Consider the following 24083-nt stretch of genomic DNA (forward strand, 5'->3'; position numbering starts at 1 on the left):
TATCCACTATTCAAGTTAGCTGCACCTGTCTTGCTTCAGAACAAACTATTGTAATTGCTTATCACCTAACTTGTTAACTCAACAAACAGACTCTAAAGGATTCAGAACCTTCTAATTGCAACCGTTTATTATTTAAAGCTACAGTGCCTGTAATTCTGGACTTAAGCAATCGTTTATTATTTAAAGCTACAGTGCCTGTAATTCTGGACTTAAGAAACCGTTTATTATTTAAAGCTACAGTGCCTGTAATTCTGGACTTAAGAAACCGTTTATTATTTAAAGCTACAGTGCCTGTAATTCTGGACTTAAGAAACCGTTTATTATTTAAAGCTACAGTGCCTGTAATTCTGGACTTAAAGTCACAATATCTTATAATTGTTCTAATAAATATTCAAGCTCTAAGAAATCTGCAGTTGTGTTCCTTCATAACAAATGTTAAACGTGACAGAATAATCCAGCCCTTGTAATGGATCCAGCAGATTTCGATTCTACGATAACTACGCTGAATCAACGAGTCGATACACTAGCCCAAGGTGTGCAAGACCTGCAAGTTACTAATGAAAGAATTCTCACTTATGTCAGAGACTTACAAACTCATACTCCTCATACTGTTCTGCACTCAGCTAGCGATCTTGCTGTATGTAACCCTGAAAAGTTCTCTGGAGATCGTTCTAAATATAGGGAGTTCCTTAATTCTTGCAAATTATTAATTGCTTTAAAACCTAGATCTTATCCTACAGAAAGAACTAAAGTTTGTTCGGTTATCTCCTTTCTAAGAGGTGAACCTATGTCATGGGCCCATTCCTTTTTGGAAAACGATGACCCCATCTTAGACTCACTGGATGAATTTTTTGAAGCCATGTCTCTTCTCTATGAAGATCCTAACAAACAAGCTACAGCTGATTTAACAATCAGAACCCTACAGCAAAAACATAGACCCGTTGAAGATTACATTGCTGAATTTAAAAGATGGGCAGTAGAAACGCAATGGAATGACATCACATTGCGCAACCAGTTTCGAATTGGCTTATCTGAAGCTGTAAAAGATGAACTATCCAGAACAGAACTCCCTACTACTTTGAACGCTCTGATTCACCTATCAATCAGCATTGACAGAAGACTTAGAGAAAGAAAGGCCGAAAAAGCCCTCTCAAGTTCAAAAGAAAGAAAACCTTTCACTCCTTCAAAGACTCCTGAAAAACCATCCTTACCAAGCGAACCTATGGAAATAGGGGTAATAAGAAGTCCTCTCACTCCTGAAGAGAAGAACCGAAGACGTCTATTAAACCTCTGCATGTATTGTGCCTCTCAAGATCATTTGGTCCCTGATTGTCCTTTGTTGAAACGGACAAAGGGCGGTAGGCAAGTCTATGCCTCTGCTATCCTAAGTGCACTCCCCTCTACACCAACCACTCAATTCACTCCTATAATTCTCATTCTACAGTGGGATAAGTGTGGCGAAACCAACTTCGCCACTGTGAACTGGAGAAGCCTGGTTGCTAGCCTCCTGCCCGCTGACTATGGCCCCTGGACATATTGCACTTTAAAGACTATATTTGGGCATGTAGTAATGTATATTGCTGCTACTGGCCCTTTAAAATCAGCGATGGACATTTTGGGACTACTGTCCCTTTAAGACTGTGAAGCATATTCTATTGTACTGCCTGTATATTGTATATGTATTTATGTATGCAGTTACCTGGGTTATATATATTTGCAGCATTCATCTGATTGTTCGGTAGAATCACTCCATTCATTGTATTGAGGAAACTACCGAACAACCAGACCACCCAGGACTAAGTGTGCCTCCAATTACCGTTTGCAACAATGTTGCAAATGGGTAATTGGCAATCAGTGCAGTGTGGTCTTTGTCCTCTGGGTGGCCGCCATTCAGGAAACTAACACGTGGCGGCGGCCATCTTTAACTACCGAACAGCGGTGTTTTGCCGTCGAGCGTCTGGAACTAAAATCGGACACTCGACTAGGCAAACACCGCTGAGACCTCCAGACTTCCAGAAATTCGTATAGAAACTACCGAATGACCCGCCGTTCGGTAGAAAGAAACGTACGAATTAGGGGATTCATGCGAATTCCCCTTAGTCTCTATAACACCAGTAATTCGTCTGTTTCATTCACTTGTTTGTGACCGACCGCAGGGCCAAAATGCATGGAACTGTTTTCGGATACTTTACCCATGCGGTCGGTCAATACTTTAAAGTCCCATAACTCCCGAACCGTTTATCCGAATGGGCTGATTTTAACGTATGTTGTTCCCCCAGACTAGGGCTATCTGGAGATATTAGATTTGTGGATGTACCCCAAGTATTTAGGGTACATCCAAAACTTGGGTAAAAATATGTCCCTGTTAATTGTGTTAACAGATATGTTGGAGGGAGGAGATGTGTGGGTTGTACCTTAAACTGGATTGGTGTACTGTAAACCCCTCCCTTGCATGGGAGAATCTCATATAAGCCTGTGTGTGAATAAATCAGTTGTTGTTGCTGTTTAACCCCGAAGCTGGAGTGTGTCTCTTTCTTGGGGGGAAAGGGGACTGTATGCCGACTGCCAGGAGTGTAAGCTGTTCATATTGCTTTTCCTGTTCGGCTGCTTCCAGGGTTAGTGTGTCTGCTGTTCGAGAGTTGGTGAATTCGTGCAGTTTGGGAGTTCGGGAAGTTGGTGCTTATGGTAGCTGCTGGTCCATCTAAAGGGGATTATCGCCTAAACGGATTTTTCCCCTTTTATGCTGAAACGGTCCGTTACAATAAGGAAAGAATTATGACTGAGGCCATTATCGATTCTGGTGCAAATGGGGTGTTCATCGATTCAACCTTTGTAACAAAGAATAAAATTCCTTGTGTTTGTAAAAACACTTCTGTTCCTGTTAGAGTGATTGACGGCTCCCTTATCTCCTCGGGACCGATTCTTCATGAAACCATTCCTCTAAAAGTAACCACCAATCATATTCATACTGAATATTTAATATTCGATGTTATTCCATCACCCCTCTATCCCGTTATAATAGGGATCAACTGGTTAAGGAACCACAACCCTCAAATTTCTTGGTCGCCCTTCTCTCTCACCTTTAACTCCAATTATTGTAAGGAAACATGCTTACAACAAATTCCAATCTTTCAGATCTCCAAAGAACCAACTATACCTTCTTGTTATTCAGACTTTTCAGACGTATTCAGTAAAAAGAAAGCTGAAACGCTCCCACCTCATCGTTCCTTCGATTGTCCTATAGACCTCATACCTGGTGCCCCCGTACCTTTCGGGCACATCTACCCTCTCTCTGAGTCTGAATTACAAATTCTCAAAGAATACCTGGATGAAAACCTACGGAAAGGGTTCATTAGACCCTCCAGTTCACCTGCTGCCTCAAGTATGTTTTTTGTGAGAAATAAGGACCAGACTATACGTCCCATCATTGATTACAGAGCTTTAAACAAAATAACAGTTAAAAATCGTTATCCTCTTCCCCCGATTAATGAACTGGTTGAATGATTAAAAACTGCTACCATCTACACTAAGCTTGACCTTCGCGGGGCATATAACCTTATCAGAATAAAGGCTAACGATGAATGGAAAACTGCTTTCCGAACAAGATATGGCCTCTACGAGTATCTGGTGATGCCTTTTGGCCTCTGCAACGCCCCTGCAACTTTTCAACATTTTATAAATGACATCTTTAGAGATCTATTGGACGTCTGTGTTATCATTTATTTAGATGACATTCTCATATACTCCAACACTCCTGATGAACACAGAAAACATGTCAGATGGGTGTTATCCAGACTCAGAACTCATAAACTATTCGCTAAACCCGAAAAATGTATTTTTCACGTCAATGAAATAACCTTTTTAGGTTACGTTATTTCCCCTCATTCAATAAGCATGGATAATTCAAAAATCGATTGTATCATCAATTGGCCTGTTCCCTCTACAGTAAAAGAATTACAGCGGTTTTTAGGGTTCGCCAACTTCTACAGAAAATTTATTAAAAACTACTCGGAGGTAGCTCACCCACTCAATCAACTTAACAGTAAAAAACATTCCTTCAATTGGAACGAGAAGGCTCAAACTGCCTTCGATGAATTAAAGAGAAAGTTTACAACAGCTCCTGTTCTTCAACTTCCAAATCCCTCATATCTTTATGTCCTTGAAACGGATGCTTCGGAAACTGCAACTGGAGCTGTCCTCTCTCAACATAAAACTCCTCAAGAACCTCTTCATCCAGTCGCCTTCTTCTCACGCTCATTATCTCCTGCCGAAAAGAATTATCCTATAGGGGAAAAAGAATTATTAAGTATCAAAGTAGCTTTAGAAACTTGGAGACACCTTCTTGAGGGTGCTCAAACCCCTTTAATTGTGTATACTGACCATAAAAACCTTGAATATCTTCACTCCAACAAGACTCTTTCTGCTCGACAAGTAAGATGGAATCTCTTCTTTTCCCGGTTCAATTTCCAAATCGTCTTTAGACCTGGGTCTAGGAACAAAAAGGCGGATGCCCTTTCCAGGATCCATAAAGACATTGAATTGGAACCTCCTCCACATACAGTCGTTGGAATCTTATCTTCCCTTATTGACGACATTAAAGACCTCAGTGAAGATGCTCTTGAACTTCCTAAATCAGTTAAATTATCTAAGAAAGACGGTCTCTACTGTTTTAATGACTGGATTTACGTACCTCCCTCTTTCAGAACTAAAATACTCAAATTTATTCATGATTCTCCTCTGGCAGGTCATCCAGGTATAAAAAAGACCCTTGAATTGTCTAAGAGATACTATTGGTGGCCTCGCCAAGACAAAACCATTGAATCTTATTTCAAATCTTGTTCTACCTGCCAAAGATCCAAACATGAACATCATCACCCATTCGGTCAATTATTGAATCTACCGATTCCTGAAAGGCCTTGGCAATCCATTTCTATGGACTTCTTGGTGGAACTACCCCCTTCTCAACATCATACCACCATTTTAGTGGTAGTGGACCGCTTCACGAAAATGTCTCATTATATTCCTTTAAAGAAGTTACCCTCATCTTCTGAACTCTCAAAAATATTCCTCGATAATATAGTGAAACTTCATGGACTGCCAGACGAAATCATTTCAGACCGAGGAACTCAGTTTACCTCCAAATTTTGGAACGCATTATGTGCTTCTCTTCATATCCAACGTAAACTGTCATCCGCATATCATCCTCAAACTGATGGACAAACTGAAAGAGTCAACCAATGCTTAGAGCAATATCTACGATGTTATTGTTCTCACTTACAAGATGATTGGATAACATGGTTACCCATGGCAGAATTTGCATACAACAACTCTTTTCATACCAGTAGCAAAATGACTCAATTTTTCTCCAATTATGGATTTCATCCCTCCTCATTTCCTGCTCAGACAGTTTCTTCATCTAACCCCTCCGTTTCGAATCAAATCTCTCACATGTCCTCTTTATTCAAGAAATTACATGAAAATCTGGAATTGGCGTCATCCAATCAAAAGAAGTTTTTTGATACAAAAAGACAACCTCCTCCCGCTTATGTAATTGGTGATCTTGTCTGGCTTTCCTCAAAAAACATCTCCACAACCCATCCATCAAAGAAGTTAAGCTCCCTTTTTCTTGGTCCTTTTCCAATAATATCGATTATCAACCGTAATGTTGTTAAATTGAAGCTTCCACCTACTTTGAAACTCCATCCTGTTTTCCATGTGTCCTTGCTTAACCCCTTAAGGACCAAACTTCTGGAATAAAAGGGAATCATGACATGTCACACATGTCATGTGTCCTTAAGGGGTTAAACCTCATCATCCTGACCCTTTCCATAGAGATGTCACTTCTTCTCCTGATCCTGTATTAGTCCAGGGTGAAGAAGAATACGAAATTCAAAAAGTTCTGGATTCAAGGATTCATCGTGGCTCTTTACAATACCTCATTAGATGGAAAGGATATGGAATTGATGAAGATACTTGGGAAAACTCCTCTGTCATTCATGCTGACAGATTAATTTCCGCTTTCCACAAACGCTACCCTTCTAAACCATGTTAATAGCACCCAGAGGTTGCTCATTACGGAGAGGGTACTGTCATGCCTTAATTCTGGTATCCTCTTACTTCCGGGTTCCACGGAGCTTAGCCACACCCCCTTATGACACGGTCTCCTTACTTAATGCGACCGCACCAGCTGATAGACGCTGGATTATTGAACTACGTACCGCACTCACAAACCGGCTACAAACTTCTCTGTGAAAGCCATCTGTTACCGGACCGGACTGGAAGACTACACACGTCCCCTGCACCTCTCCTCATCCTCGACTAAAGCCTGAACTCTCTACACACATATCATTGGATATAACCGCCTCTGAGGAGAACTAGGGAACCTGTTTTCTCTTTACCGGAAGCTAAGTAACATTAAACCTCTGTGATAAGAGTTACATATCTAAAGCCTTTATTTCCTGTTACCAAAGTCTTATTATCAATCAACCCAGCTACAGCTATCTTCAACCTATCCACTATTCAAGTTAGCTGCACCTGTCTTGCTTCAGAACAAACTATTGTAATTGCTTATCACCTAACTTGTTAACTCAACAAACAGACTCTAAAGGATTCAGAACCTTCTAATTGCAACCGTTTATTATTTAAAGCTACAGTGCCTGTAATTCTGGACTTAAGCAATCGTTTATTATTTAAAGCTACAGTGCCTGTAATTCTGGACTTAAGAAACCGTTTATTATTTAAAGCTACAGTGCCTGTAATTCTGGACTTAAGAAACCGTTTATTATTTAAAGCTACAGTGCCTGTAATTCTGGACTTAAGAAACTGTTTATTATTTAAAGCTACAGTGCCTGTAATTCTGGACTTAAAGTCACAATATCTTATAATTGTTCTAATAAATATTCAAGCTCTAAGAAATCTGCAGTTGTGTTCCTTCATAACAAATGTTAAACGTGACACATATGAACTAACGCCAGTGCTGCACACTGTGTTTACATTAAAAAGCCTGCAGGGACCGGCTATAGACACCAGGACTATAGTGTCCCTTTAATGTGAGGTAAATTAGAGCTTAGTGTCACTAATAATATACTAGATTGCCTACTTACAACCAGATAAGGATAATGATGGGCTCTGGCTGCAGTTTGGCTCCACTGGTTGGTGTAGAACAGAATCTCTGGAGGCTGTTTGTAACTGTGGACACAAAATACAATGTTCAGGAAGCAGCTGCATTTTTGGAGGGCCCCTTACACAGCTCAAGATCTGGGCCCCAGGGCCTGACGGTGAGTATGCCCATAAGGCTCACCCATAAGTCCACCTACATGTTCCACCCATGAGTTCACTCACAGAGAGTGGAGTGTGTAGGGGATGTGTTATGTGTTATTGTAGAGGATCTAATGTGTGTGCTTATGGAATGTAGTGTATAGGGATACCAGTTTGTGTAGGTGTTTGTGTTTAATGGAAACGGTGTGTTTTTGTGTAAGGGATAGAAAGCAGTGTGTGTTTGTGTATAAGGGATGTATTGTGTGTTTCTTGTTGTGTGTAAGGGATGCATTGTGTGAATCTGTTTGTATGCATAATGGATGCAAGGTGTGTTTATGTGTATGTAAATGATGCAGTGTGTGTGTCTGTAAGGGGTGCATTGAGTGTAAGAGATGCATTGTGTTTCTGTGTGTATGTAAGAGAAGCAGTGTGTGTTTGCATGTGTGTAGGTATGCATTGTGTATTCTGTATATGTATAGGGATGCATTGTGTGTGTATGTGTGTGTGCATAGTGTGAAAGAGCTCCCTATCCTATAGAGCTCTCCCTTCCATCCCTTAGAGCTCTCGCCTGCCCCTTAGTGGTCTCTCCTCTACTCCCCCCCCAGTGGTCTCTCCTCTACCACCCCTAGCAGTCTCTTCTCACCTCCCCTCTCCCAATGTTCTCCTCTCCTCCCCCTCCCAGTGCTCTCTTTACTCCCCCCCTCTCTGTGGTATCTTTACTCACCCCCCACCTCCCTGTTGTATCTTTACTCACGCCCCACCTCCCCATGGTATCTTTACTCACCCCCTTCCTGTGCTCTCTTTACTCCCCCCCACCTTCCTGTGGTATCTTTACTCACCCCCCACCTCCCCGTGGTATCTTTACTCCCCACCACCACCCGTGGTATCTTTACTCCCCCCCTCCCTGTGGTATCTTTACTCACCCCCCTCCCTGTGGTATCTTTACTCACCCCCCACCTCCCTGTGGTATCTTTATTCCCCCCTCCCTGTGGTATCTTTACCCCCCACCTCCCTGTGGTTTCTTTATCCCCCCCTCCTTGTGATATCTTTACTCCCCCCCCTCCCTGTGGTATCTTTACTCCCCACATGCCTTCCTGTAGTATCTTTACCCCCCTCCCTGAGGTATCTTTATTCCCCCCTCCCTGTGGTATCTTTACTCCCCCCCACCTCCCTGTGGTATCTTTACTCCCCCCCTCCCTGTGGTATCTTTACCCCCCCACCTCCCTGTGGTTTCTTTATTCCCCCTCCCTGTGGTATCTTTACTCCCCCCCTCTCCCTGTGGTTTCTTTATTTCCCCCCCCCCTCCCTGTGATATCTTTACTACCCCCCTCCCTGTGGTATCTTTACTCACCCCCCACCTCCCCGTGGTATCTTTACTCCCCCCCTCCCTGTGGTATCTTTATTCCCCCCCCTCCCTGTGGTATCTTTACTCCCCCCCACCTCCCTGTGGTATCTTTATTCCCCCCACTCCCTGTGGTATCTTTACTCCCCCCCCCACCTCCCTGTGGTATCTTTATTGGCACTGCAGTTGCTGGGTCACTTGGGCCTTGAGTTCCCTGACAATCCATACCGGAACCTCTGGACCAAAAAAGGACAGTCGCCATTGCATCTCCCAAAGGAACTCCTCCACATATGTGAGTGCTGCCTGATGACTAGCGCGCTTCATCTTCCGAGTTCCTTTGTAGACAGGGGCGCTGTATGAATACTAGCGTTGCCCTCAATTAGAATTCATACAATACCGATGTCTCCAGGATGCTTCTCCTTACTAGGAAGCCGTCCCGCCGCTGACACCATTGTGACGGACCGCCTGGCACCCCGACCGGGTACCTCCGTCAACCGCTGCTTCCTGGTACTGGCGAGTACCATAAGCACTGCACTGGAACGCTATAACCACTGCAAACCCCACGAACCGCCACAGCTTGGTTAGGGTCTCGCCGTCCTCCACCCACCCTAGACTCAAGACCAGGATCCAGCTTCCAATGGGAAGGCCTCTCTTAGTGCCGAGAGCGTAGCAGGAACAGCTCTTATAAGACCTTAGTGATTATACTAAGGGGAGTATAGTGATTATAGCAATCCCCAGAGTGTAGTTCTCCAATCGCCCAAACATGAGAAAACACTTCATGAAGGTATATAGAGATACAAATATTAGACCACCCAAGTGCAGTATGTGTAAAATATGCAAAAGGATAATTACTTCCCTTCGTATGGTAAGGTATAACAAAAGGATTCCTCTTAGTCCTTAAAATACACAGATACAAAGCAAGATATACCTATACCTAAAAAATACAAAAGAAAATACGCTCATAGGGGATTAACGTTGATACAATAAAGTGCCCCTTATTTATATATCACACTCACAAGATTGAGGTTTTTTTCAAGCTCATCAGAATGATGTGGATTCTCTTGGACCCCTCGTTTGTTGAAGGAATAGATATTACATGCAAGAGATAAAAGATGACATAGTGTAATGCTGTTTTGAAAAAGTATAAATTGGCTTTAATGGTTACACTTACAGCATAAAAGTTGTAAAAAGGCCCATCAATACAAATCTGTCGTCCAGACAATGCAGGAAACGAAATCCTTGTAGAGATCTCAGCCAGATAGACAAATATAAAATCAAATAAAATAAAATCAAAGTTCAAATAACTCTACGCGTTTCGTCTGACTTCGCAGACTTCCTCAGGAGTGATGAAGTGCTTCAAATCTTCTGGGTGCTTTGTCCTCCATTTATAAGTCTTCCCGCCGTTGATTCGGATCGAAATCAGCTGTAAATCATCTGTTGTATTTTGGTCCGTGATGTTTTCCCATATATGGAGTTCCGGAGCGTCTCTGTGGAACGCACGTGCGTTCCACCAACCCGGAAACATCCACCTTCATCTCGGCTGGGCGGAAGTCATCGACTTTGCGACGCAATGCGTCTCACTGGAACGCACGTGCGTTCCATCTCACCCCCACGAAGCAGTCATCATAAAATGAAATTGGACAAATACATAATATTAGAAATTTGTTCACATCATTATCATTTTGAGCCAATATAAAAGTATATACTAGGACTCCAGTTATCTTCTAAAATATATTCTTAAGGAGTAAGACACTCATAGCGTTTTTGTGATCTTAAAGTGGTACCAATGTTGAGCACACATAGTAATATCAAGGTTTTTCACATATAATGATTCTATACTTTCTCTTAACATTCTCTTAACATTCCTTGTTCACACTCTATTTTTGGGGAGTATCTTTTGGATGTAAAAAATATCCAAGACTAAATCGAATGGAGCATCACAATCCAAGAATTGGATACACAAAGAGACAAAAAAACAGAGGTAAAAAATAGGATACAGTGACTGGAATAAGTGCACGGTGGAGAAACCAGAGAGAGGGATTCTGGACTACAAAAAATGAATAGATAAAAATAAAAATAAAAATAAAAATAAAATTAAAATTAAAAATAAAAATAAAAATAAAAATGAATAGAAAATCTATGTTAAAAAGGAGAGTTATAAAAAACAAATTAAATCAAAATCCACATTCAGCCCTAAGGGCTGAAGTGTTTGCAGCTTATGAATCCAGAATCCCTCCCTCTGTCTGAGTTTCATCATAATGTCCCCTCCCCTTACATCCAAAATCACCCGTTCGATAACAACCCAGGATAAATTATGGGTCTTAAAAGCTGGGCATACATTGCAATGTGTGGGGACTGAATGGTTCCTGACCCCCTTCTGCGAAGTCAGACGAAACGCGTAGAGTTATTTGAACTTTGATTTTATTTTATTTGATTTTATATTTGTCTATCTGGCTGAGATCTCTACAAGGATTTCGTTTCCTGCATTGTCTGGACGACAGATTTGTATTGATGGGCCTTTTTACAACTTTTATGCTGTAAGTGTAACCATTAAAGCCAATTTATACTTTTTCAAAACAGCATTACACTATGTCATCTTTTATCTCTTGCATGTAATATCTATTCCTTCAACAAACGAGGGGTCCAAGAGAATCCACATCATTCTGATGAGCTTGAAAAAAACCTCAATCTTGTGAGTGTGATATATAAATAAGGGGCACTTTATTGTATCAACGTTAATCCCCTATGAGCGTATTTTCTTTTGTATTTTTTAGGTATAGGTATATCTTACTTCATGAAGGTGCAAGATGATCTGAGCTTTAATGGTTCAGGTTGGCTTTTATACAAATCTTCAGGCCAGAGGAACACCCCCTGGACCTGATGGGGGACAGAAACACAAAGGACACAAACCAATTAGAACAAATATACAGTCTGTGACACTCCCATGTACAGCACACAATCCCTCCCCTCTGCTTGGGAGATAATTGAGTAAAGTTCTGTAAGTAACTCAATTATCTCCAGGCAGAAAAACCACATTTTTACAAAGTCTAATAAGTACCCCAAAACATAACATATCCCCATAAAGTCACATCCCCTGATAGCCCTGATCTGGCTGAACAACATATCTAAAAATCACCCAGATTAGAGCAGGGGTTCAGGAAATTCCTGGAAGTCTCTTTATGACCCACGGTGCCCATGGTCCCAAAACAGTTCCAGAGAATTAGGGTTACCGGTCGGTCTCTCTGTCTGGAGTACAAAAGTACATACTTCCCAGGAATAGAGTCTTTTAAAGTGCATTGGGAAAGGTATATTGCAGGGCCCATAGTCCTGAGGCAAGAGGCTGTCCAGCAGGCCCCTCCAAGAACCCTTGACGAGGTTCAGTTTGTCACAGGGCCATAATCACAGGGTAGGAGGTTTGCAAACAGGCTCTTCCAAAAACCAGTGACGAGGTTACTTTCGTCACACATCCATTGTTTCCCTTCTGTAAAATGATTGGAGTTACTGTATAATCATGTACACCCAATACAACATACATTGCATGTTCCTAACAACTGCTACATTGGTGTATGTCATCCTGCTATGCTTGCAACCTTAATGTAAATATTTATTTTAATTAATTAACCTAAAACTTTCCTATAACACTAATAAAAACAAACATAGATCTCTGTTCTTTTGCTATTCCTAACTCTGGAATCAGCCTGTGGACATCTGTTGGCACACACATCCATGCTCATTCTCTAGACTGATCATGTCTTGTGAAGTTCTCTGATTCTTATAACTTTGTGTGTTACACTGCATTGTTTGTTTGTCTCCTAATTTCGATTTAGCTACAATTTGTCTGATTATCAACACACACACACACACACTAATCCATACTGACACACACACTAATCTATACTGACACATAAATGGATCCATACTGACACACACATAATACCTTCAAAAACACCTTACAATTACACACTCAAATATACACAAACTCTAAGAATCAGTAAAAAAAAAAATGAACATAAAATGGGTGTCACTGCTCACTGAACCCACCTTGGTCATTAATCTGTGCTCAGCTCCTGGCTGAAAACGTTCATCCAGCAGAAGGGGGAAATCGAAGCACAGAGGTAAATTGTACATTGTGTGTTAAAGGTCCTGATCTGATAGCAAGCCAATGACAGAAAAAACACAGGGAAGCTCATTCCCAGCAGCCTACCTGCAGCTCTATGTCTGGCCCCCTGCTCACTCCTCTCCCTGCCTGACAGCAGTCTGCACACAGGAAGCAAAACTTAAAAAGACCCGTGTGGGTTGGCCTGCTGTGCCTGAATACCAGGTCACATGCTTCCTGTATGTGAAGGCTGTCAGGCAGGCACCAGGACTACCTCCCTCCCCTGCTCCTTATGTCTCACTCGCAAGCAGCATTGAAAGTTCACTTTGGAGTGCTTGCCACTCGTGAGTGGATAAAGTACAGTGCCGATCTAGAGCTGAGAGGGGACCTTCATTCCTCAGATTATCAAGCCCCAGACATGAGTGTGTTTACTGGTTGGGGGATTCTACACTGTACGGCCCCAAGTGCCCCGTCCCTCCAGGAAATTTACTAGTATCCCGGTGGGCCAGTCCGGACCTGGTGGCGATCCGCCGAATCCCGGCATCAGCAGATCAGTGGACCTCCAAGGTAAGTGTAAGAGAGCTGACACAAGGGATAGTAACTATCCCACCGCAGCTTGTTGTCAGTGCCGGTGGGTTTTCTAAACAGTATGGTCTTAATACTTTTAGAGGCATTAATAGAGAGAGTACAATCCAGGAAATTCAGAATAGTGTCCCCTATTTCCTGTGTGAATTTCAAATTCAGATAATTACAATTAAGACGATCCACAAATTCGGAAAAAAAAATCTCCTTGGTACCTTTCCAGATGACCAGAACATCGTCTATGTAATGTTTCCAAAGTACTATGGAGTTTGCATACATTATCATAGAGAGAAAACCAACATTTTACTCCCACCACCCAAAATGTAGATTGGCATACGCAGGGGCACAATACTTCCAAATACTGATGACCCTTTGTTGGTGGTAGAAGGAATTATTGAACAGAAAGAAAATATGAGTCAAGATAAACTTCAATAATTTCAGAAAAAATTCTGTTGTGGATCCCTAGTGAACAAAAAGGATGCTTCCCTTTGTATAGGTTAGCTAGCTTAAACTGACAAACGCATTTAAACAAAGTGTAACTATACCCTGGTCTGTGCATGAGAAACGTAGGCACAGTCTCTTCCCTTTAAGTCATTTAGAGGATTAAAACGAGCACTCATACTGCCGTTTAAGAACTGGCACATGAAATATTAAACACTGTTTGAGCAGCTTTTACGTATGTGACGTAAAAATATAGTAAAAAATACTGTAACGTGTAAAAAAAAGTAATCAATTCAGAGTGAATTTTGCGAGGTTTGTTGGTAACACAATTTGCATTTCATCACGAGTAGTATGAATCTGTCTCAGAAGAGTGCATTTGCCGGCTGCAACGCATCACCAGCTGTTAGCCCTTTACTCCAGCAGCTGAAACAAACTTGCTGTGCAGTTACCCAGTCTGTCAAAGGATCGTAGCCGCTAGCCCTGATATTTGCCATTCTTCATGTTTAGGATTGGGATGCAATCTGATTCATCCTTGGAATCTGCCCGTTTTGACATCTTGTTTAGTGTTCCACCCTGTGGTCAAGGAGAAGGCAAACAGTTTCTGTTAAAACCATTGAGATAAGACATTCACATGCAACCCAGACTAAGCAATAAAGAAAATAGAACACAGCACCGTCTCCTTTACGGGTTAAATATTACGCCAGCCACCAGCTTTACTTTCCTCCCAGATGGATTTAACAAATTATACGCTAGGTGCATAATCTAATAATAAAATAATTACATTTTCAGTTTAGTATCAAATCCATCCGTGTGATGTGAGACAGGGCTGATCTCTTTCTCTGTTACACTCAGTTTGACTTTTTGTTTTGTGTGGGGATTCATTTTCCCTTTTCTTGAGAAGTGGTCTATCTCTCAATATTTACTTACAGTAGCCCACTCTTATTTGCAACAGTAACAGAAACTGCATTGAACATTCTTTGTTTAGGTCCCAGCAGGCACAGCCCAGGCCATGTTCCCCTCCCCAATTACCTGTTTCTTGTCCACTATATTCAGGATGACAGAGGTTGCTATACACGCTATGGTATTTGCCAGCATGAATATCATCATCCGCTGCCAACGCCACAGTGGGATCTTCGTTTCACTGTTTAGAGAAAAACATAAGATGTCTCATTAAATGTGTCTAGTGAAAAGGGAAATTATAGCGTAAAAATCACCTCTAATAATATATACATATATAGGGAGTAACACTGTTTAGTGAGAAAGTTATGTGCACCAATCAGCTTTCTCTCTCTAGGGACGTGAGCAGTCAGTCCAAGATGTGAATGTATAGCTTGATACCTGGGTGCCTAAGAGGCTGGCATTGAGTGGTTTGATATTTATAAATTGCTTCAGTTCTAAGCCACTCTGAGTTGAGAATGAGAATAATTGCAATCCTCCATCACAGTGATAGTGTTTAAAGTGACCTTTTAAACAGACACTTATAGCACAACAAAAAGAGTATTGTAGTTATGGCAATGCAAGGATGTGTGCACTGGTCTAAACAGCCTCCAGCCCATAACCTCCAGCATTCACCATAATCACTACAATAAGCTGCGGCTTCATGTATTTTAGAATTACCTGGATTCCGTACCAAGGATTTTGCCTACAGCTAGCTTACACAGACCAATTCCAATCATATGCGCGGAGTTGGCGAACCCCATGGCCGTTCCCAGGGTAGGTTGTGGGGCCACGAGGGGTATTGAAGGCCACAAACTTGCCTGTAAAACAGAGTAAATGCAGAGGTGGCTTTGTAACGGGAGTGTTCAAGGACACATCCACAGAGAACAGAGCTTAGACTATAGAAACATCTATATACTTTACCACAGCAAAGGAATATGTAACTCCAAGCCACAACGTGGATACCAGTGGTGGAACAAAGGTAAAAGCCAGAAGAGCAAAGACTGGAATTGTCAGAACAGCACAAAGGACAGCCAGCACCCCCCTCATTCCTACGTAGTCCTGGGGGGGGGGGGAGGGGGAGGAAACAATGGAGATATTATAGAAGCAGATATTCAACAGTTATCGTAATATAAAAGCTACAAAGAGACTAAGCGGTTAATCCAACCAAGAACCAGTATTTTCATAAAACACTGGCTTTCGTTAGAGTATCCCTTTCTGAAATAATTCCCCCAATTATAAAGAAATTGGGGGAACGTTGTAAAAATGCTGCACATACAGACTCCAAGCATCACTGAAATGACCATGGTGCTTGGAGTAACCCTTTATAATAGTTTTTCTCCAGTAAGCAGAGATCTGTATACATTTCCTATATCCAGCTTGTGTCATCTAAGGCAAAGAAAATGTTTTTTTACAGTAAGAGCAATAAGGATATGGAATTCATTGCTGGAAGAGGTGGTTTTGTCAGAGTCTATACAGATGTTTAAATTGCAATTGGATAAATACTTGCAAAAACATAACGTACAGGGATATCATTTCTAATTAGTGGGGTTAATAGCTGCTTGATCCAAGGAGACATCTGACTGCTATTTTGGGGTCAAGAAGGAATTTTTTCCTAGTTTGTTGCAAAATTGGAAGCGCTTCAGACTGGGTTTTTTGCCTTCTTTTGGATCAACAGCAAAAGCATATGTGAGGAAGGCTGAACTTGATGGACGCAAGTCTCTTTTCAGCTATGTAACTATGTAACTATGTAACTATGTGTGCAATTAGAGCAGGATGAATTCTGCTTGCAATAGTTTCTTTTTAAAATTGCACTATACTCAGTTTGGTCTTTGTAGTCCATATGGTCAGACAAAAGCAATTTTGCCCATGCATTCCCATATGGCAAGTTCGACGTTCAAACAAAATCCTACATTAGTTTACAAGTGGGATAGTCAGAGCAGCTATTTGTTTTTTTGTTTTTTTACGTTACTCACAATTAACAATCCAGCAGCCGCTGACAGAACCAAAGCGATGTCATAAACTGCCCCAGCGATGTAGGCTGCTGTCCTCTGGTCATAGCCCTCGTATTTTTCCTGGATGAACTTACTAAAGGAGAACACAGTAACAGAGTTGGCTATAGACTCAAATTCATCAGGTTCAAATTTTCCAAGATCGCTGCTGCTGATTATATTAGATTTAAAAAAGTAAGACCAGTTAGGCATGGTGCAAAGTTGACATATCTGAACTATGTGACTATTATTTTGAAACTGACACTTTGAGCATAACCACAACCCTATCCCTCTATAGTTCTATTTTTTTAACCCTAACTCTCATTAATATCTTCTGACCCCATTTTCCTCTGGGAAATGTTTCCTGTAGTTAAGGGGGGCAAGACAGGGCCAGGGGGCTAAAAAATAAGTTTAAAAATAGAGGTGTATTCCTGACCCTATGGTGTTTCTTTAAGATTTAAAAAAAAATGCAGAATATGATGGGAACCATATAAAAACATTATAATATGAAATATGAAAAGTATTTACCTGGCATCTGCCACAAATGGGAATACGCTATTGTAGAAGAACATGATGGTAAGGACCAGCAGCCAATAGCGTAATGGTAAGTGTCGGACATCCTGCACTCGCTACAGCAACAGAAAAACAGCAGTTAGAAATTAAGTCATAATACCATAAGGAAAGGTGTATTCACAATATCAATCTAAGCTCTGTACAAACTAGTTAAAGAACAGAGAGTATTGGTTTATTTTCCAACAATGTAATTAATCACATAATTACACAAAGCATTTTTGACAAGTGCATGCATAGTTTGCGGGAAAATGTTGTTTATAGAATGCTGTCCAAAAAAAGTTAGGGAAACATACAATATTTTTCTTTGTGTTTGCTTTCATCCCTTGCAAAAACAAACAAACATGAGGCGTTTGTAACATTTTAAAAATTATATGGTATCCCTCATCTTTCAACACTTACAATTGTGTAAAAAAAAAAGTTAGCTTACAAAGGCAAATACACATTTTGGTGCACACAGGTAATGAACTGACATGAATACAGAAATGGTAACATAACCGTATTTCTATTTCCTAGGAATCTGCTGGCATTTTGAGAGATGCAGATCCTCATAATGCTAGCAGAAGTTCAAAGTTTGATTGTATGTAGTCGTAATAGCCTGATATGTCATTGCATGCAGGGCCGGCGCGTCCATAAGGCGGCACAGGCGGCCGCCTTAGGGCGCACCGGCTATGGGGGCGCAAAATTCCAGTGACCGGCAGGAGGGAAGTGCTCCCTCCTGCCAGGCCACCTTCTGGATCCCCGGAGCGGCGCGGCGTGCGGCTGAACTGGATTAGGAGGCGGCGAGGGACCTCTGATCTCTCTGATCTGCTCCCTTGCGCGCCTTTTGCTGATGCCACGGGAGCCGGAATATGACGTCATATTCCGGCTCCCGCGGCATCAGAAAACAGCCTGCGAGGGAGCAGATCAGAGAGATCAGAGAGCTCCCTCGCCGCCTCCTAATCCAGTTCAGCCGCACGCCTCCCAGCAGCCTCACTGGACCACCAATGAGAGACCCACGCCAGCTCTCCAGGTAGGGAGGCTGGGTGGGAAATTTAAATTTAATTTAGATTATTAATTACTGTGTGTATGTGTGTGTGCATATGAGTGTGTGTGTGAGTGTGTATGTCAGTGTGTATGTGTGTCTGTGAGTTTGTGTGTGTCTGTCAGTGTGTGTGTGAGTGAGTGTGTGTGTGCATGTGAGTATGTGTGTCTGTCAGTGTGTGTGTGTCTGTGAGTTTGTGTGTGAGTGAGTGTGTGTGTAAGTGTGTCTATGAGTTTGTGTGTGAGTGAGTGTGTCTGTCAGTGTGTGTGAGTGTGTATGTCAGTGTGTGTGTGCGCAAGTGAGTATGTGTGTCTGTCAGTGTGTGTGTTCGAGTATGTGTGTCTGAGTTTGTGTGTGTGTGTGTGTGTGCATGTGAGTGTGTGTGTGTGTCTGTGAGTTTGTGTGTGTGTGTGTGTGTCTGTCAGTGTGTGTGTGTGTCTGTCAGTGTGCGTGTGAGTGTCTGTCAATGAATGAGTGTGTCAGATAAGTGAGTCTGGCTGTCAGAGACGTCTGTGTGTTTGTCATTGAGTGTGTGTGACTGTCAGTGTTTATACACCCCTGACTGTAGCGTGGCCAAGCGGAGTGTACCGTGGTACAGGAACTTCTGTTTCCTGTACCTGGCAGGACTGACAGGAAAAGCTCACTGTACCGGGATTCGCTCCACTCAGTCACGCTACAAGAAAGGTAGGAGGCACACCAGGAAGTTGAGGGGACCACTATGGGGGTGGGTGGCGCACCAAGGGACAGGGAGAGGAGGGGAGAAATACCCTGAGGTACAGGAAAAGGAGGGAGGGGGGAAAGGAACACTAAGCGACAGGGAAAACAGGGCGGAGGGGAGAGGAACACTAAGGGACAGGGAAAGGAGGAGAGAGGGGAGAGGAACAGTAAGGGTCAGAGAAGGGAGGGGACCATTAAGGGACGGGGAGAGGGGCTGGATGTGAAAGAAACACACAGCGGGACTTGAGAAGGAAAGAGACACACACAAAGAAGCTGGGAAGAGTAAAAGACACAAAAGGGCTGGGAGAAAAGGGGTCACACAAAGGGTCTGGGAGGAGTAAGACACACAAAATGTGGGAGGATGTAAGAGTCATACAAAGAGGAGACATAGGAGACACACAAAGGCAAACATAGGAGATAAAATACACTAAAGGGAGTCAGATATTTAAAGACGGGATAAGAAACACAAAAGGGAGATTAAGAGGCACACAGGTGCAGATGTTTTTTGGGGGGCGGAAAAATGCATCTTCGCCTATGTACCCAAAATTCTTTGCACCGGCCCTGATTGCATGGTGAAACCAGGATTCTGTCCAGTGTAGTCCAACCAGCTTACCACTTTCTTGGATTCTTCCTTCTTGGCTCCATCCAATCCCAATTGCTTCATGCCAACGTTATCCAGTATACTAACTGTGATAGCTGCCAAAAAGCTCAGCACGCAAAGGATGGTTCCTAAAACAAGAATAGAAATCCTGTAAGGTCACGGACATGTTTCACGCAAGAGGTCCAAGTCTACAGTGGGAAGCTAATAAAGTTTCAAGATAGCAGGTGCCATGAAATGAAACACATTAATATTCCAATCATTGATCAAAAGTAACTTCACAATAAAATGAAGAGACCAATCCATACTCTTACACACACTAATTCATCCTTAAGTCTTTTAAGGCAACCTACTCATCCTGTATTACCTTACAGTCACTACAACAAACTTTAATGAGTGTATGCATTAGAAGTTGTTGTTTTCTATTTTTGTTTTTGTATATTGTTTTTGTATATTGATACTGCAATTGCAACCAACCAATCTGTTCTTTAATCATCCTGGGGCCGGAGCCCGTTTTAAACTTTGCTGGTTTGACTCCATAAAGACTGAAAAAAAGTCTGTCTGATTGGCTCAAGACAGGCCAGTGTGCCTAGGGGGACATGATAATATATTTAGAAAAGAGATTGCTGACCAGGCTATCGCTGGTTTCTGTTTTAGATTTGATTGCAGAGCCAGGGATTCATTTTTCTCAGTGTTCCAACATTCATGGGAAAGAATCCTCTTGGATGACTAAAGACCTTGGAGACTTACCTCCCCAGAGAGTCCACGGGATGCCATAGTGACTCTCAAACTGTTGAGTGAAGAAGAAATTCAAGACACTGCCAAGCCACGGGAAAGTGAGATTCAGACCAAACGCCATAGCTAGTTCTTTTCCTTTGAACCAAAAGGCTGTAACTCTGTTCTTAACAACTACAGAGGAGAGATGGAAAATTGTGAACAAACCAGCACAGCAATGGGAGTTAAACCAGAAATGTGTTACCATACTTTTAATATGTAATTTTCTTTTCCTGGCTAACATCCCTTTCACCTATGGGTTAAACTCTTTCCTCTCAGCTGATATGACAGGAATCTAAAATTAATATGATGCTATATAATGAAGCCACCTCCACAGATCCAGCAGTCTCATAATCAAGTAGGTCCAGAAAAAAGGGAGAGGTTGTTGATGCAGACATGGATATTAGTCAGGAAAAGAAAGCTGTAAGTATGGTAAAAAAATTCTGGTTTCCTGGCAAATCCATGTAAGCATCACCTATGGAACTTCCCAAGTTTAATTATAGGGGAGGAGGGGGCAATAAAACACCAATGCACAAATTCAATGCTAATCAGAGTTTAATCAAATATTAATGACAGAGTCAAGGTTTTTTCTCCCGAAAGATGAGACAGAAACGCCTAGGCGGTAGTGCCTCACAAAAGTGTTGGAGGAAGACCAGATGGCAGCCCTACAAATTACCTACATAGAAGTATCCACTAAAATTGCCCAAGAGGCCAAGACAACCCCGGTAGAGTGAGCCTTAATACCTTCTGGCACCGGTTTTCCAGCCACTTTGTATGCCTTCTGAATAGCAGACTTAAACCACCTATGAATTGTGGAAACAGATGTAGACATACCTTTATGGTAATCATAAAGTACAACAAAAACTCTGGTTGGCTTTCTCAACTCCTTTGTTCGGTCAAGGTATATTTGTAGAGTTGTGACAACATCCAAAGTATGCCAAAGGGATTCTTCTTCAAAGAAAGAAAGCAGTATAATTTCTTTGTTCAGATGGAATTTTGAAAGAACTTTCGGAGTAAATTCAGGAACCAATCTGAGAACCGCCTTATACTGCCAATAAATTGAGTAAACAGATGTTCAATTGTAATAGTTCGAGTGTAGTGGTGTTGTTGAGACAGGCTCAGGCACTGAGGGTAGTGGTGTTGTGGAGACAGGCTCAGGCACTGAGTGTTGTGGAGACATTCTCAGGCACAGCATGTAGTGGTATTATGGAGACAGGCTTGGAGACTATGGTGAGGTCTAATAGAAAGCAGGGATTTTATCATAAGAGGTGTGGAGTTGGACAATAGTGGTCTTGTGAGATGTCTTCCCGGAGCTACTGCTCACAGAGACAGGAGACGTATTTGTAATATTGTTAAGCGAGCAAAGCAGGAAGGGGAATTGGATGTACTTGTCCATTTAGAGACAAATGACTTGGCTTGCAATGAGGTTTCAGAGGTAAAGGATGTTTTTTGTGTTTATGCCAATGATATACGGCAGGTTGCTTCCACATTGTCATTCTGTGAAGTTCTGCCTGTGCATAACACTCATAACGACAGGCGGATGCGTATTAGGGACTTTAACTTGTGGCTTGGTGAATGGTGTCGGGAGCAAGGATTTGGCTTCATTTGTCATGGTAGCTCTGTTTGGAATGGAAATAACCTGCACAAAAAAGATGATTTGCATCTTTCTCAAAAGGTAACAAATGTTCTCAGTGAGCAGTTCAGAGGTTTTGCTAGTATGTATTTAAACTAGGAGGGGGGGGGGGCAAAAGGGTGATAAAACATCAATCTAACTGTCCCCCAACACAAGGACGGGAGGTGTCTGTAGCAAGTGTGTTAAAAAATGATAAGCTTAGAGTCATGTCTACAAATGCTCGAAATTTAGGGAATAAGATCCATGAACTTGTGGCAATAATGGCAACTGATAATGTAGATTTAGTCGCTGTTACTGAGACATGGTATAATGAGAAAAATGGCTGGGACATAGCAATACCAGGGTACTCTTTATATAGAAAAGACAGAGAAGGCAAGAAAGGGGGAGGGGTGGCCCCGTATCTGAAGGATAGCATAAAATCTAGCCTAATAAAAGCTACTGAGGCTAACATAGAGTCCGTTTGGGTTACGTTAGAATTTAGTAATCACACAGTAACTCGTGTAGGTGTGATTTATAGGCCCCCATGACAAATAGAAGAGTTAGGTAATCTACTAGTTGAGGAAATAGCTAACATGACAATGAATGACTTTAATTGTCCTGATGTGAACTGGAAAACCAAAATAGCTGCTTGTGCCAGGAGCACACATATTCTAAACTCCCTACTGGGATTGTCTCTAAAACAAGTAGTTGAGGAGCCAACTCGTAAAGAGGCCATACTAGATTTAGTGTTAACAAATGGAGATTTGGTATCAGATATTACTGTAGGTGAAAGTTTAGGATCCAGTGATCATCAGTCAGTGTGGTTTAATATAAGAACCACACCACACAAAAACAATAGTTTTAGACTTTAGAAAAACAGACTTATAAAAAATTAGAATATGTGTAAAGGAGTCATTATCAGATTAGAGCAGTCTAAATGGAGTCCAGGAGAAATGGGATTATTTAAAAGTTGCACTGTTGAAGGCAACAGAAAATTGCATTAGGCGTGTCAGTAAAAGCAAAAAATTCAAGAAACCACTGTGGTACTCCGCAGATGTGGACAAAATAGTAAAAAACTGTTAGCATTTAGTAATTATAAAAAAAAAACAGAGTGAAGAAGATAGACAGATTTAGAAGATCAGACAGAGAGAGGCTAAGCAAGTTATAATAGCTTCCAAATCACACACAGAAGAGAAAATAGCAGTTTCTGCCCAGCATGGCCCCCAGAGAATTTCGTAATATTGAAAGAACCAGACTACAACGTCTCCACCAACTATATCAAAATGGAGAAGTCGTCCAATTTGCAGAACTTCAACAAGGCAACCACTTATCCCCTGCGGACTTTTTTAGATACGCTCAGATTCGTGATTTCGCTAGAAGACCACACATTAAAATGGCAGCTGTGAGAAGGCTAACCTTCTATGAGAGGCTTTGCCTGGATGGGACCGCCCCCAAGGGTATGATCACGCTTGTATATGCTCACCTTAGTGCAGAAAATGGAGAATGGGGAAAGCTGACTTATACTGATCAATGGGAGACGGACCTCGGGGAGGTCTTGTAGGGGGTTGAGTGGCAGGAGATATGGGAGGCGAATGCCACAGTTTCAATATGTGTCACTCTCCAGGAGCAAGCATGGAAGACAATGCTTAGGTGGTATACCACGCCAGTAAAACTATATAGAGTGCACAAATTGGACACTGACAGGGCCGGACTGGCCCACCGGGATACCGGGAAATTTCCCGGTGGGCCGCGGCACCTGGGGGCTGCAGAGGTATGTGCCACCGGGTGGCCGGTCCGGTGGCACACTGAGAGGGCCGGCCGCTTTCCACGCTGGAGCTGCCGCAGCCTCGCCGGTCCGGCGGCACTTCTAATGCTGGGGACGGAAGGAGGAGGAGGGAGGGGCATGTCTCTGTACCATGCTCCCTCGCGGTTCCTGTGCTGTGAATTGTGGGAACCGCGAGGGAGCACGGTACAGAGACATGCTCCTCCCTCCTCCTCCTTCCGTCCCCAGCATTAGAAGTGCCGCCGGACCGGCGAGGCTGCGGCAGCTCCAGCGTGGAAAGCGGCCGGCCCCCTGACTCCTCTCAGGTAAATGGGGGGGAGGGAGGGGAGAGAGAGACACAAGAGAGAAAGAGAGAGACAC

At 42.4% G+C, this 24083-nt stretch overlaps 1 protein-coding gene across 1 annotated transcript in view; it reads right to left on the reverse strand.

Moving 5' to 3' along the window:
• Nucleotides 1-14016: 14016 nt before the first annotated feature.
• LOC134571921 (major facilitator superfamily domain-containing protein 1-like) overlaps nt 14017-24083 on the reverse strand; it is a 28888-nt gene continuing 18821 nt past the window's right edge. Inside the window, exons 6-13 of the mRNA XM_063430610.1 lie at nt 20305-20463; nt 19570-19685; nt 17174-17274; nt 16631-16742; nt 15579-15716; nt 15336-15475; nt 14748-14859; nt 14017-14291 (exon numbers count right to left, since the gene is read on the reverse strand). Of these exons, the coding sequence (XP_063286680.1) occupies nt 14193-14291; nt 14748-14859; nt 15336-15475; nt 15579-15716; nt 16631-16742; nt 17174-17274; nt 19570-19685; nt 20305-20463 (977 nt within the window). The 3' untranslated portion in view covers nt 14017-14192. The remainder of the gene's footprint in view (nt 14292-14747; nt 14860-15335; nt 15476-15578; nt 15717-16630; nt 16743-17173; nt 17275-19569; nt 19686-20304; nt 20464-24083) is intronic.

This window comes from Pelobates fuscus, chromosome 8, assembly GCF_036172605.1.
Source record: "Pelobates fuscus isolate aPelFus1 chromosome 8, aPelFus1.pri, whole genome shotgun sequence".
Taxonomy (NCBI): Eukaryota; Metazoa; Chordata; class Amphibia; order Anura; family Pelobatidae; genus Pelobates; species Pelobates fuscus.